We start from the raw sequence: 15,900 nt of genomic DNA, 5'->3' as shown, positions 1-15,900 counted from the left end.
GTTTTCTACTCTTGTCTGCCAAAAATCCTAGACACTCAATATCTTTTTGTTGTTGTTGTTATTTATAGAGAGGGAGGGCAGGTTGAGAGGGTAGGACAGGGGCAAAGAAAGAAGGAGAGAATCTTAAGCAGCTTGGAGCGCCACCAAGCTTGGGGCTGGGATCGCAGGCCCCCAAGATCATGACCTGAGACACAATCAGGAGTTGGTTGCTGACACTGAGCCACCCAAACACCTAATTTCAAAAGCCAAACATGTTAGGAGACTAGTCTAAGATAGGTGCAGAATAAAAAAAATCCAAAATAGGCTTTAAATGTTTCTGGTCTGGGGATAATTACAGGCAAACAAATATCTAAAACAAGTTTGAGGATTTTCGCCTATTTCCGAAGTTCCATTTCAGAGATTTGTCTTAAATCTCATTTGACTCTCCAACACTGCCCTCAATAGATGGCCGCACGTTCAAGGCGGCACCGGGCTAGGTGTGGCGGTCCCCACAGCAAGCGCCACGTAACCACAGCGCTCCAACTAATTCAACACCTAGGACAGGCTAAGGGAAGCGTGGGCCGGCCCGGATATTAGGGCAGAAAACTCGGGCGGGAGCAGAAGCAACCGGCCGGGCGGTCCCGAGTCGCCGGGCAGACACCTGGGAGGAAAGATACGCGTGGAGCGCGACAGGGATGCGAGGCGAAGAACGTCACGCAGCCCGGCACCTCCCGGGACCGCTGGGTCCAATGGGAGGAGGGCGCGAGCCGCACCTCAACCTGCCCGCGGACGTCACGACGCCGAGGAGGACGCCGGGCCAATGGGAGGCTGTCACGGGCAGGGGCGGGGCCCCGAGGAATTGGGCTGGGCCGCAGCGAGACAGTTGGCTGAGTCCTGTGGCCGCCGCGGGAGAGGGGGTGGACCGAGGCGGTCGCTGCGGACGCCGGCCTGCTCTAAGCTTCTCGCGCGCCCTTGCCACTTCCCGCATGGTGTCGGTTTCTCACTGAGCGGCGGCGAGGCGTGAGGGACGCACGGCGGGGGCGGCTTGGGGTCGACGTTTCCCGTCGCGGGCACTTCCTCCTGCGGCGCCCGTGCGTGGCCGTCTGGGCCGGCGGGATGGCGGCGGCGGCCCGGGGGAGTGGCCGCGCATCGGCGCCCCAGCTGCTTCTGCTCCTGCTCTTCGCGCTGCCGTGGGCCCCGACCGGCGTCCGCTCCGTCCCCGACGAAGACCTTAGCCACCGGAACAAGGAACTGCCGGCGCCTGCCCAGCAGCTGAAGCCGCAGTCCGCGGCCGTGCAGGGCCCCGAGCCAGCCCGGGTCGAGGTGAGCAGGACGGGCCGGACCGGTGCGCTGGGTACCAGGCTCGCGGCCGCGGGCAGCGCTGTGCTCGGCCCCGGCGGCCGGCAAGGGGGAGGGGAGCCCGCCGCCGCTCCTTGCGGGTGGAGACGGTGGAGGGCGCTTGTTCCCGGGTCGGGCCCGGCCTCGCCCGGCTATTTATGGGGGAGGGGAAGGGAGCGCCCAGCCCGGCGTCCGCGGGAAGCTTCCCGCCCGGGGGCGCCGTGATGCTGCTGCCGAGGGATGGGCTTCTTGAGTACCCTCCGTGTCCTCGAGAGCGGCAGATACCCGTCCCGGGTAGGAAGTTTTTAACCGAGGACGGTGGGAAGCTTTTCGTGTTCCCTGAGGATAACAGCATCGGACGTTTCGGTGTTGAAACCGCTCGTCCCAGACCGCTTCCCGGGATTCAGCTTTGCACGACCTGTGTGTTTTGCCCAATGTATGTGGATTATGAAGCGTGACTCTCACTTTTTTAAAAACGTGCTCTGGCTTGCAGCAAGTAGCCTTCGGGAATGCAGAGGAATAACCAGTCAGAGTGCTGCGGCGGTGTGGGATGGCAAAACTAAATTCCCGACCATACCAGAGCCCGGTCCTTTGGTCTTATTAACGTCTTAATTTACGTTACTAGAATCCCTGAGTCGCTTGTATGCAGACCCTCGGCGGCATTTTTAAATGCCTTCCCTGTAGCCAGAAAGCTTTCTCCCCATTTCCAGTTAGGACTCCTGAATTGAGGCCTCTGGGATCTCTTCTCGTGGGGGAGGTTTGCGGTTCCGCCTCTCCCCCTCCGCCCAGGCAGGCTACATTTAGCCAGACAACGCCTAACGCATCTTTCTGAAATGGAGTTCTCTCCTACTGCTCAGAAACCCTCAGTGAGTTGCCCCCGCATACTGACTTCAGTCCATCCTCTTCTGCCGGATGTTGAGATTTCTTCCTGATTTGGCCCCAGTCAGCCTCCAGGCTTTTTGGACACTACTCCCTTGCTCATAGGCAGTACTCAAACCACTCAGCCTGGACATGTGCCATGTACTCTGTGGCCCGTCTCCCCAGCAGGGAGCCTCCCTAAAAAGCCTTCCTGAGCTTGGGGCGGGCTGTCAGAACCTCCCCACCTCTCCAGAACCAGCAGATACCTACTCGTTGAAGACGTCCCTAAAACTTCTAGTTAAAAGTGATTTCTCTCTTGCCTGTCACTCCTGGGCTCAGCTGACCCGGCTAGCCATTTCCACTTATGAAATGGAACTAAAATGCTGATTCATCAAATGTATTCTTAGTGTTTATCCTTTAGGTTTGTGTCATTTAAGCTCATTATCTGTCATTAACTCATTATTTTCAAACTAGACTACTTTTGGTTAAGTAACTTTGTGAGTGAGAGAGATTTTGAATGTAACATTCCAGGCCTTTCATCATAGTTTTAGTCACATAGTGATTTTTGAGATATAAATAGTGGTAGGTGTGGCTATTAATAATACCTTTTTAGGCAGCAAGGAGAAGTCTAGCCTTGTAAAATAAAGACAGCAGTGTGCCGTGACTGTATTTACGTGGACTTAAGGATCCTTGTCTTTAAAACTGGAGATGGGAAGGGAAGGGACAGGCACAATATAATGTGATTTTTGTCTTAAATATTTTGACACACAGTGGACCCTTGAACAATGGGTTTGAAGTGGATGGGTTCACTAATAGAAGTGGAGGTTCACTAATACGTGGGGTTTTTTTCAATACAGTATTGTAAATGTATTTTCTCTTCCTTACGATTGTAACATTTTCTTTTCTCTAGCTTACTTTATTACAAGAACACAGTGTAAAATGCGTGTAACATACAAAATGTGTGCTAATTGAGATCAGTGTATGTTATCGATAAACCTTTCTGTCAGCAGTAGGCTATTAGTAAAGTTTTGGGGGAGCCCAAAGTTATATGCAGATTTTCCACTGTGTGTTGGGGGGTGGCTCAGCACCTCTAATCCCGCATTGTTCAAGGGTCAGCTGTGTTCTTGGTGGTTCTTTTAAGATAGGAATTTTTTTTTTTTTTTAAGATTTTATTTATTTATGTGTCAGAGAGCACAAGCAGAGGGAATGGCAGGCTCCCCGCTGAGCAAGGAGCCCAACTCGGGGCTCATGCCAGAGATCATGACCTGAGCAGAAGGGAGATGCTTAACCGGCTGAGCCATCCAGGTGCCCAAAGATAGGAATTTATTCTAAATTGTTCTATATTGTGGTAGAATCTTATTATCTTGTTTTAGTCATGTTTTCATCTAAGGTTTTGATAAAGCTCAGGTTTTTTCTGTAGGGTTCTACAGCATTTTGGAAGAGATTTTTCTTTCTAAACTAAAACATGTTTTAGTTAAACATGTTTTTAAAACATGTTTTCTAAACTAATTTAAGGATCCTTTGTGGTTTTTTTGTCCTGTTATAAGTAAGATATGGTCAGAGTTCAATTTAATAACTATATAAGCAAGGGCTGATTGTTGCTGGGTATCTGGAAGTTTCAACCAGTTTGCTTTGCAGCTACATCCAGTAGCTTTTAAAAGGGTAGGTTATTTAAATTTACTTTTTTTCATGCCGCTGTGTGAGAGTGGACTTTTGAAAATGGAGGGGGGAGAATCTCTCCTTCGCTGGTAGACATTCACATGTAGGATGTATTATGAAAATGTTATACCTCAGGATACTTTGAAGCAAGATAACTGAACTTCTGACAGGGCTTTCGACATTTTTCCCCCCCCCCTATAATCAGCTAAAAAAGTTGGGGCTTCACTCTCTACCGACAGTTACAAATAAACCCCAGTTTACAAACCCTTGGGAAGAGTAGTTGTTGGTCACTTGGATCCTTTCATTTATGCAGTTTATGCTTCTAGTGATTTACTTAGCTTTTTGTTTTGTTTTGTTTTTTGTTTTTCTTTTTCTTTCCCTGGGAAGAGCATGTAATCCAAGAAGCCTTAGGTCCATTTAGTTGAGGGAGATCAGACAGATTTTATAAAGCAGTTTACAATTAGCTGCGTATTCTGGACGTCCACAGAACCGCTCTGGTTGCATAGCACAGTTGATAAAGCCACAAAAGCCTATTACCTCACCCAGTGCAAATTCTTGTTACTGTATTTCTGCTTTACTGTTTCTTGGCATTTCTTTTATTTATTATCTTTGAACTGTGAGAAGGCCTTCTGTGCAATATTTTATTTTTTTATTTATTTAATTTTTGTATTGACATATAATGTATTATTTGCCCCAGGGGTACAGGTATGTGAATCATCAGGCTTACACACTTCAAAGCACATACCCTCCCAATGTCCATAACCCAGACACCCTCTCCCCATCCCCCCACCCCCCAGCAACCCTGTTTGTTTTGTGAGATTAAGAGTATCTTATGGTTTGTCTCCCTCCCGATCCCATCTTGTTTCATTATTTCCTTCCCTGCCCCCCACAACTCCTTACCTTGCCTCTCAAATTCCTCATATCAGAGAGATCATATGATGTTTGTCTTTCTCTGACTGACTTAATTCGCTCAGCATAATACCCGCTAGTTCCATCCATGTCATTGCAAATGGCAAGATTTCATTTCTTTTGATGGCTGCATAGTATTCCATTGTGTATATATACCACATCTTCTTATCCATTCATCTGTTGGTGGACATCTAGGTTCTTTCCGTAGTTTGGCTATTGTGGACATTGCTGCTCTAAACATTCAGGCGCACGTGCCCTTTCAGATCACTACCTGTGTGATAATTTTATAAACATTTTTCCATTTTCATGAGATTGCACTCATGCTCCACGCCGCCCAACCCCAACCGCTCAGTTCTAGCCTCTTTATAGCAAAGATAGAGGTTGTCAGGTGACTCTTGTCTTACTCATGATTGCTCTGTCAGAATGAAGTGATCATTATGTTACAGAATTTGGTGGTATTCTACTGTCAAAGCAATTAAAAAAAAAATCAGTGAAGCTAAATACATTTAATACATTTCAAATCTCAATTTATAAATACATTACAAAACTAACAAAAATGAAGTTTAACTCATTAAAATGCATTTACAAAAATCTATTAAATACATAGTATTCTAATATGAATTAACAAGTAACAAAAAAAAATAAAAACAGACCTAGCCATTCACAGAGAAAAAGACATTCTAGTGAAATTCATAATAAAATACAATTTTATCTTTAAATACAATCTCTTATTTTTTATTTGCTTATTTATTGAAAACTTTTTATTTGGGGGGAGAGCATATACGAGCAGGGGAAGAGGCAGAGGGAGGGGCAGCATCTCAGGCCGACTCCCTGCTGGACCTGGAGCCCGGGTCACAGGATACAGGGCTGCGTCTCAGGACCCTGCGGTCACCACCTGAGCTGAAATCAAGAGTTTTGATGCTTCACTGACTGCGCCCCCAGGCGCCGGAACAGTCTTTTAAAACCAGGCTTTTCCGTGGTGTCTTATTTAAGTTGCACATGTGTTTCTGTGCACATTTTCCATCTTGTGGGAAAGGCATTTCTGACTCGATAACGGTAAAGTAACGGTGAGGAGACCGTTCTCAGCCAGTTCTAAACATTTTCCTCTAGACCCCTTGAACTCCAGATTTCCCCTCTTATATGAAGACCTTTGTCGATCGGCTTTCTTGCTGTCTTCTTGCAGGGAGACCAGTCCTTGTTTCACAGGCGTGGGCGGCCGTGTGGAGGTGCCCCTGGGGATCCCAGGCCGCTTTCGTTCAGCCGCTGCCGCGGTGTGCACATCTGAACTCTAGGACTCAAGTATGAGCTATTGTTTGCCTTGGCGGCATGTTCATCCTTCTCTTGAAGATCAAGAGAAGGAACACTTTCTCAAGGGAGAACTTAGCCCCACCCCCACTCCCGACCCCCGCTCCATTTTTCAGTTTGGAATTAATTCTAATTGAGTATGAGTTTTATTCAGCAAATTTTTTTTTCTGCATCTCAAGATGTAAATCATTTGCATCTGACCCCCAAACTGAAATACTGAAATGGTGGTATCTGAACAAAGGCGGACACTGGTGTTTCACCACTGACCCGTCTAACACTGTAACTGGATAGTGGGATCCCAGAGTTACAGTCCCTGCCTGTGAGCCGCCTGGAGCATCTCCACTTCCTGCCTTTCTCCGTGTGTGGGGCCAGATGCCATCCTTTCCGCGCCTCTTCGTGTCCCTGTGCCTGTTCTCTTCTGACCTCTGCTTCTTGCCCTCCTCAGAGTCTTTCTTCTCTCCCTTTCATTGGCTCCTTTCTGTCCACTGACACCAGCCCACAGCCTTCTCCTTTTTGGAGAAGGAGAGAAAAAGACCAATAACTTAACTCCCTGACTGTGTTTGTTTATATTCTTCAGTTTTATAAATCAGATTTTTTGGAAAGGTTTTATTTAATTATTTGTCAGAGAGAGAGGGAGAGCGGCAGGCAGAGGGAGAAGCAGGCTCGCCGCTGAGCGGGGAGCCCGATGCGGCGCTCGATCCCAGGACCGTGGGATCATGACCTGAACCGAAGGCACATGCTTAACCCACTGAGCCACCCAGGCGCCCCTCAGCCATATTTCTCACTGGGGATTAGGGAATAAGCTGCTCTTTTGCCTCACTCTAGTCTTCCTTATTTGGCTTCGGTCCTTGTCTTTTCATTGAAATTCGGTTTTGAAGGGTACCTAAACCTACCTCCTTGCTACATCCTGGGGCCCTTCCAGCTCTCATCTCACACTGTTCACGCTCCTCTTTAAGAGCCTTGACCCCATCTTGGCCGGATGTCCTTGAGTCTTCGGAAGTTCCAGTCTCTCCTCTTACGTTATGTGGAGAGAACAGCGCTCGGGTTTTTGAGAAGCTGGTTAAACGGCACAGAGTAAAAACCTGCATCTAGTTAGTAGCTGAGCGAATGGCGCCCGCCCCTCACTTGACCATCTGTGGTGCTCTCCTGCCGGGCCCTCGGATTGTTTCAGACAGTCGTACTGTTGTTGCTGTCTCCCCCTCCCTCAGGTAAAGACTTTCTCTGAGGCTCATTTTTTCAACTTAATCTATCTCCCTTTCCCTTGGAAATCCCGTCTACGCGCAGAGCTCTAGGCGATCAGCGTAGGCTGCCAGCAAGCAGACGCACGCCTCGAGACTGGGCTGGACTCAGCTCAGGTGTCCCAGTTCTGGTGGCCTCTTGGAAGCCTTCATTTGAAATGTTTTTTACTGCCTCCCAGTGAACGTATCTGAAACTAAACCTTATTTTTTTCCCACTTGCCCACACACTTTGTAGGAATATAAATATTCCTCCCAGTACACCCAGCAGAAAACCTTACCATCATCTTTGATCCATTCCCCCGCCCCCGACCCCACCGCCACCACTTTTTGAAGTTCTTTTGATGTTTTCCCTTTCCATCATGTGCAGAATTGTCCTTTCTCTGAAGTGTCTTCAACATTGGTCTTATGAGGCTGATCTCCTCATTCACTGGTCCAGTGGCTGCCAGCCTTCTCTGCTTTCTGCCCTGATCTATTAGCCACAGTGCCTTGATCGCATTTGTGGCTTCTGCTCAGACTTTTAAGGGCTTCTTGCTGGTCAGAACAAACAGGAGTTTCAGTCTGGGCTCAGTTTATTATCTTTCTCGTCTTACCCCAGCCATGCATCTGATGGGTTTACTCCCTGTTCTCAGAACATGCCTGTAATCTTTCCAGTTGTCAGTCCTGGCAGTGAGGTAAGGGCATGTGCCCCGGTGCATTTTGAAGTTGGAGTGGCTGGTCCCGAATCCTGCTGAGGCTTCAGGGAGGCTGACAAAATGAGAGCCCACTTCCCGCGTTGGTCAAAGGTTGCCCCACAGGTGTAGCTCCTCCAGACTGCCGGGCAGTGAAGGAGTGCAGAGCCCCTAATTTCTGGTTGAACCTGCCTGAAACCCATGAATAGCCTTTGAAGAATTGGTTCTCCATAAGCAGAGCGAGAGATTGGGTAGAGAGATTTTTGAAGTGGTACACAACAGGTGTCTGCAGTCATGTGTATGGAAAACAAAAACAAAAAACCCCGCAAGTACAAAGAACATAGAGTGAAACAGTATGTGTCCCCCTCCCTCTTGTATTCTAGTTTGAGGAGCCAGCAGACTGCATTTTACCCCTGGCTCCTAGGTTTGTTTTGTTTTTAAGATTTTATTTTTAAGATTTTATTTTTTTATTTATTTGACAGAGAGATCACAAGTAGGCAGAGACGCAGGCGGAGAGAGAGAGGGAAGCAGGCTCCCCACTGAGGAGAGAGCCCGATTTGGGGCTCAATCCCAGGACCCTGAGATCATGACCTGAGCCAAGGGCAGAGGCTTAACCCACTGAGCCACCCAGGTGCCCCGTAAAGAAAGTTTTTTACTGGAGCAGAGCCATGCCCGTTCATTAAATTAAAGTCTTCTCTGTGGCTGTTCTCCAGCTCCAACATCTGGGGTTGCATAGTTACCACAGACTTTGTGGCCTGTGAGATTAAACATTTGGCCCTTTAAGAAAAAGTTTGCCGACTCCTGTTGTGGTCATCCTGGTTTCTTTCCTGTAAACACCCACTGTTAACTGATCACTGAGACCTGGCATGAATTAACAGCGAAACCAAACTGTATACCGCCCTCCCTCCGCGCCCCTCCACACACACACATACAATGACTATACGTATAATAGCTGCTTTTTTCCAATTTAAAAATATCTTCCTGATTTTTCTTTATTGGTATAAATAAAACATTCTAATTTTTACTTTTCTTCTATTTTAGAAAACATTCTGATACACAGAGCGACCATTTGTTTTACTAGTTCCCTGTTGATGGACATTTAGTTACTTTGTCTTCTGTTACTACAGATGACTTTACATTTGCACGTGCTTCTAGTACAGAGAGATGAACTCCCCTAGGGCTCCTGTCATAAACTTCGCTTCAGAAATGTACCTGCAGTGCCCACGGAATGCATTTACTTTCTCTTGAGGATCGCAGGTGGTTAGGGGTGGGAAGCGTCGGGCTAGGCCTCGCTTTATAGCTTCTCTGTAAGTTGGATCTTGAGGAACCAAGGCAAATCAGAAAAAGGAGGTAGGAAGGGCGGTAGGACTGTGTGACTGAAGGCTGGTGGTTATCAGAAGCTTAACAGATTCTTGTGTTGTGCTGCCCAGAACGGTAGCCCGAGCCATGTGGCCATCCTTCCGCACTGGAAAACTGTGGCTTGGCTAAACGGGGACGTGCGTGAGCTGGGCGTGCTGAGTAGGTAGACGCCCGTGTGGAAAAAAAGGAATGCCGTGTTCCCAGAGTAGTGTTTTGGCTATGTCGGGTTAAGTAAAATATTATTAAAAATAACTTTATCTGGGGCGCCTGGGTGGCTCAGTGGTTAAAGCCTCTGCCTTCAGCTCAGGTCATGATCCCAGGGTCCTGGGATCGAGTTCCGCATCGGGCTCTCTGCTCAGCAGGGAGCCTGCCTCTCTGCCTACTTGTGATCTGTCAAATAAATTTAAAAAAAAATAACTTTATCTGTTTTTACATTTTTAAAACGTGGCTACCAGAAAATGTAAATTCTGTGGCTTGCATTATTTTCTGCTGGATGCTGCTGCTCTGGCCCATCCTTCCATAGGGAGCGTGAGGCTCTTCGTTAGTGACCAACTTAACGAACCAACTTCGTTTTACAGGGATGAAACTGGTCATTGTGGTACATTGTGGTTGCTGTGTGTCCCTGAGTGCTTGCTGTGTGGCTAGGCGTCATCCTAAAGCTTTCTGTGTGGGAGCTCATTTAATTTTCACAGCAGCCCTGCAGCTTGAGTCACGGGGAGGTAAGCTTCCGGGCCCAAGGTCGTACAGTAAGTGGTAAGGCCTTGGCTGTGGACCCAGGCAGTCTGATACCAGAGCCACGCATTAAACCGCTGCAAGTTATCCTGAAGGTGAATTAGAAAAAGGAGACGCTCCCTGCACACTGTAAACAGTTAGGCCTTTGACAACCAGTGATCATTTTCTGACCCTGTTATTAGCACCTTAAGTTTTAAAAAATCGACCTCCGTATACCCTGATGCTTCGGTTTTCAGTTCTTATCACAGTGGTTGGTGGTTTAACACTATCTTTTTGGACATCCAAGACTAGCCTAATATATGATAAAAGCTGCAGGTTGATTTTCTTGTGTTGTGTATATAGCAAGTTTTTAAGAATATGTGTTTTTTTTGTTTTGTTGTCCTTGCAAGGCAAGTTTTATTTTGTTGTCATTTCACAGAGAAACAGACAGGCTGAGTAATAAAGCCAGGGCTTTATGGTTGGGAATTACAAGGTCAGGAGAATATAATATGCAGTTTTGATCCCTGTGTTTTTAAAAGTAAACATTTTCTGGTTTTGAGCTTAGAGCTAATTGATCATAAATGGTGTATATTTATTCCTAAATGTTTTCTTGGATTTCAGATCCTAAATACTTTACAGTGAAATTCCTTCATACAGGAGGAAAATGGTTGCATTAATGAGAGCCGAGTTGAAATGCTTTTTTTTTTTTTTTAATGATGCTTAATGATCAAGGGTATTTGAAGAGAAAGGAAGCTCATCTTTAAAGGACCGTCAGCATAGATGGAGCTAAAATGGTCATGGAGAGAAAGCAAGAATTTCTTTTTTTTTTTTTTTTTAAGATTTTGTTTATTTGAGAGAGCGCAGGAGAGGAGGGAAGGTCAGAGGGAGGAGGAGACTCCCTGCTGAGAAGAGCCTGATGTGGGGCTCCATCCCTGGATTCAGGGATCATGACCTAAGCTGAAGGCAGTCACTCAACCAACTGAGCCACCCAGGTGCCCAAGAAAGAAGAATTTCTTAAAATGGTACTTGCTTAATAAAGAGCTGGCTTCCAAGGCTGTCCTTTTGATTTAGTCCTAACATCAGATATTTTCGAAAACATTAAATTGCCCCAGTTTTTAGCTCAGAGGTCTCATCTGATAAATGCTTAAATCTTGCTGATCTTTACTGTGGAATTAGGACTCACGTTCCTGTCGTGAGTTGAGGAAAGCTGTGCGCACTAAGAATTTAGAATTTTATTCTTACCTCTGACATCTCTGACTAGGACCTGTGTAAATCAAAATACTTGTTTTTTACCCTGTCAAATATCATATGTGTTTCTGGAGTTTCTTTCTCTTTTTCATCTCTTAGGTTTCTAGAGATTCATGGGCTTTAAAAGTTAATTAAAGGTTGGCTGTTAGGCTTGGAGGAGACATGCAGAAGCGATTTGTCCAGCCCACAGTTTCCCAGCCTGGGAACTAGAGATGTGCTGGGTTTGGTAATTCTTCACAGTGGAGGTTGGGGCCGTCCTGTGCATGGCGATCTGTCCATAGCAGCACCTGTGGCTTTTGCCTGCCAGATGCCAGGAGTTCACTCTCAGTTGTGACAGCATCTCTGGACATTGCATTAAGACCCCTGAGAGACAAAATGGTCCCGGTGGCGGACCTCCGACACAGTGCATGTCCCGTGAGGGGAGGTCTTCTTCTCTGGAACTCTGACACAGAGGAGGAGACTGGCTGCCTTCTCTCGCCATCCAGTATGGCTTCACCTGGCTGTCTTGGGGGAGAACTCTTTTCTCTGGGGTAAGCTAAAATCTGCCCCCTAAAGCTAGCACCTGTGACTTTCTAGTTCTACCTCTTGGACCCCGCAGTGTAGATACAGACCTGCAGACTTTTTGCGACCATGGGAACATAGGCACCTGGTTTCTCCTTGTCCCTTCTTTGATTGTTTTAGAGCCTAAGTTGGAAACTTTTTTTTGACGGCCAGGTAATATTTTAGGTTAAGGTCTCTGTTGCATAATTTTCCCTTCCTTCTTCCATCCCTCTCCCTTCTGTCCCTCTTTTTATTTTTTGCAACCCCTTAAAAATGTAAAAAGAATTCTTTCTTTTAAGGATTTTATTTTTTGGACACGGAGATGAGAGACGTAGCGAGAGAGGGAACACGAGCAGGGGGAGAGGGAAAGGAAGAACAGGCTTCCTGAGGACCAGAAGCCCAATGCGGGACTTGATCCTGGGATCATGACCTGAGCTGAAGGCAGATGCTTAATGACTGAGCCACCCAGGTGCCCCTATAAAAAACAATCTTAGCTGACACAGGCTGATCGTGGCCTCGCAACAGCCTGCCACCCTGGTAGCTTGAGAGCCTCTTCTGTCTGGGATGATCTTCAGGGGGTGGGGCCTTCTCCATGGTGGCGCCCCAGAACTGTGCAGGACTTTGGGTGAGAGCTGGGCAGCACAGAATAATGGACTTGTCACTAGCTGTTAAAAAGTACATCAGGTACTTCTTGCTTCTTGGAGCATGGTCCCATTTCAGCTTAAAATGACCTTAATGCCAACCAAGATTTAGGTTTGTCGTTTTTTTGGTTGTTGTTGTTGTTTTTTGTTTTTTAGTATTTTATTTATTCATTTAACAGAGAGAGAGAGAGAGATCTCAAGCAGGCAGAGAAAAAGGCAGAGAGAGAGGGGGAAGCAGGCTCCCTGCTGAGCAGAGAGCCCAATGCAGGGCTCGATCCCAGGACCCTGAGGTCATGACCTGAGCCTAAGGCAGAGGCTTAACCCACTGAGCCACCCAGGCGCCCCAGGTTTGTCGTTTTTATTAGACCACAGGACACCTCCTAGGATTGTTTAGACACTGGCAGAGCACTAACAATCCAGCTCTATATGTGTACATCTTTTTTAACAGTTTTAATTTTTTTTATTGAAGTGTAGTTGACACGCTGCATCACGAGAGTTTCAGGTGCACAGCATGGTGATGTAACAGCTCTGTATGTTCGCTACCTCACAGGTGTACCTACTGTCTGTCACCAGACAAGGTAACCATGGCACCATTGACCGTATTCCCTGGGCTGTCCCTTTCTTTCCCATGATGCACTCACTCATAGCTGCAGGCCTGTATCCCCACTCCCCTTCCCCCATTTTGCCCGTCCTCCAACCCCCACCCCCCGGCAACTATCAGTTCTCTGTAATTATGAGTCTGTTCCTGTGTTTTGCTTGCTTTTTTGTTTTGTTTTTTAGATTCTATGTGTAAGTGAAACCAGATGTTATTGTCTTTCTCTGATTTTACTTAGCATAATACCCTCTAGGTCCATCCATGTTGTTGCAATGGCAAGATCTCATTTTTTTTTTTGAAAGACTTTATGTATTTATTAGAGAGCACACAAGCAGGGGTAATGGGAGAGGGAGAAGCAGACTCCCACTGAGCAGGGAGCCCGACTCAGGGCCCTGATCCCAGGACCCCAGGATCATGACGTGAGGAGGCTAAGGCAAATGCTTAACGGATTGAGCCATGCAGGCGCCCCAAGACTCATTTTTTTATGGCTGAGTAATATTCATTGTGTGCGTGTGTGCGTGCGTGTGAGAGAGAGAGAGAGAGAAAATACCATATCTTCTTCTGTTGGTGAACACTTAGGTTCTTTCCCTGTCCGGCTATTTTAAATAATGCTGCAGTAAACATAGAAGTGCATAGATCTTTTCAAATTAGCGTTTTTGTTTGCTTTGGGTAAATACCCTGTACTGGTTCATAGGGTCGTTCTATTTTTAAGTTTTTGAAGAGCCCCCGTACTGTTTTCCACAGTGGCTGCATCAGTTTACATTCCCACCAGGTGCATGAGGGTTCCTTTTTCTCCATGTCCTCACCAACATGTGTATCTCATCTTTTTGATCCTAGCCATTCTGACAGTTGTGAGGTGGAACCTCATTGTGGTTGTGATTGCATTTCCCTGATGATGAGTTATGTGGGGCATCATTCCATGTGGCTGTTGGCCATCTGGATGTCTTTGGAAAAATATCTGTTTGGGATCTCTGCCTATTTTAATCAGATTATTGGGGTTTTTTTGGTATTTTATAAGTTCTTTATGTATTTTTATGTCCAGCTATATTAAATCACAGCTAGAACCATCTCTTGCTCCAGCCTGTTGAGAACTTTCTAGATCCTATTTTGTCCTGTAAAATGTTAAAGCAACTTCTCTCTGCTTTCTTTTACTTGAATGTTTGGTAAACATATCTGACTCTTCCATTCAAGTTACAAATAAAAATCTGAATGAGACATAGCTAATAACTAATCTCAGATGTTTGGGAAATAGAATAATTTTAACATTTGGCTATAGCTGGTCTCCTTAAAAAAATTATTTTGCAGAATTATACTTGGATCTGCATTGTAGCATCTATCAGTTAGAAGTTTTGGTCATTACAACTGGCTTTAGTGAGTTAATGACAGTGATAGAAAAACTTTAATTCACATCCAAAAATAAAAGAATTTTAAGTAACGATTTTTTCCAAAAAAAAAGCTGATACAGCTGTATGTATCTTTTTTATTTCAGAAAGGATTTACACCAGCTGCCCCGGTTCATGGCAATAAAGAAGATCCAGCTACCCAGACGAATTTGGGATTTATCCATGCATTTGTTGCTGCCATATCAGTTATCATTGTATCTGAACTGGGTGATAAGACATTTTTTATAGCAGCCATCATGGCAATGCGCTATAATCGGCTGACGGTGTTGGCTGGGGCTATGCTGGCCTTGGGCCTAATGACGTGCTTATCAGGTGAGTGTGCTTTTTTCCTCCTCATGGCTTTATTGAATTAAGGAGAAAGCATGGTGTGGGGCATTGAGTCATTGACTAGCTAGTCAGGTGCACTTGGGTTGACACAGTTCCAGAATTAAGTAACAGAAAATAGTGTCAGTTACGTACATTACTAAAAACCATATTGTACTTTTAAAATTAAAATTTCAAAGTTTGGAAGAAATTCAGACACTTGGAAGCTAAAGACCATCCTGCTCAAGAATATTTGGGCCCATCAGGAAATCAAAGAAGAACTTAATCAATTTATGGAAACCAATGAGAACGAAGACACATAGATCCAAAACCTACTGCGTACGGCAAAGGTGGTCCTAAGGAAGAAATACATAGCCATCCAAGCCTCACTCAAAACAATAGGAAAGTCCTGAATACACACACTGTCTTTACACCTTAAAGATCTGGAGAATCAACAACAAATTAAACCTAACCCACACATGAGAAGGGAAATTATTAAGATTAGAGGAGAGATCAATGAATTAGAAATCAGAAATACAGTAGAACACGTTAATGAAACTAGAAGCTGGCTCTTTGAAAGAATTAATAAGATTGACAAACCACTGGCCAGACTTATCCAAAAGAAAAGAGAAAGGACCCAAATTAATAAAATTATGAATGAAAGGGGAGAGATCACAACTAACACAAAGGAAATAAATACAGTTATCAGAAATTATTATCACAGCTATATCACAATAAATTAAGCAACCTGGAAGAAGGTGATGCATTCCTGGAAACCTAGAAACTCTCAAGACTGAAACAGGAAGAAATTGACAACCTGAATAGACCAGTTACTAGATCGAAGCAGCGATCAAAAACCTCCCAAGAAACAAGCATCCAGGGCCTCTTGGATTCCCTGGGGGAATTCTACCAAACATTCAAAGAAGGAATAATACCTGTTCTCCTGAAGCTGTTTCAAAAAATAGAAACAGAAGGAAAACTTCCAGTCTCTTTCTATAAGGCCAGCATTACCTTGATCCCAAAACCAACGAATTTAAGACCCGTATCCCTGATGAATGTGGATGCCAAAATTCTCAACAAGATCCTAGCTAATAGGATCCAACAGTACATTAAAAGGATTATCCATCATGACCAGGTGGGATTTAT

The 15,900-nt window shown here is 45.6% G+C and overlaps 1 protein-coding gene across 1 annotated transcript in view; it reads left to right on the top strand.

Moving 5' to 3' along the window:
- The first annotated feature begins 863 nt into the window (after positions 1-863).
- The window catches only part of TMEM165 (transmembrane protein 165), a 30,316-nt gene continuing 15,279 nt past the window's right edge, over positions 864-15,900 (top strand). The window contains exons 1-2 of the mRNA XM_032851382.1: positions 864-1,302; positions 14,538-14,763. Of these exons, the coding sequence (XP_032707273.1) occupies positions 1,096-1,302; positions 14,538-14,763 (433 nt within the window). The 5' untranslated portion in view covers positions 864-1,095. The remainder of the gene's footprint in view (positions 1,303-14,537; positions 14,764-15,900) is intronic.

The sequence above is a fragment of the Lontra canadensis genome, unplaced genomic scaffold (genome assembly GCF_010015895.1).
Source record: "Lontra canadensis isolate GAN:19392208 unplaced genomic scaffold, GSC_riverotter_1.0 scaffold1, whole genome shotgun sequence".
Taxonomy (NCBI): domain Eukaryota; kingdom Metazoa; phylum Chordata; class Mammalia; order Carnivora; family Mustelidae; genus Lontra; species Lontra canadensis.
Note: the sequence above shows the minus strand (reverse complement) of the source record. Positions and strands in the feature narration are given on the sequence as shown.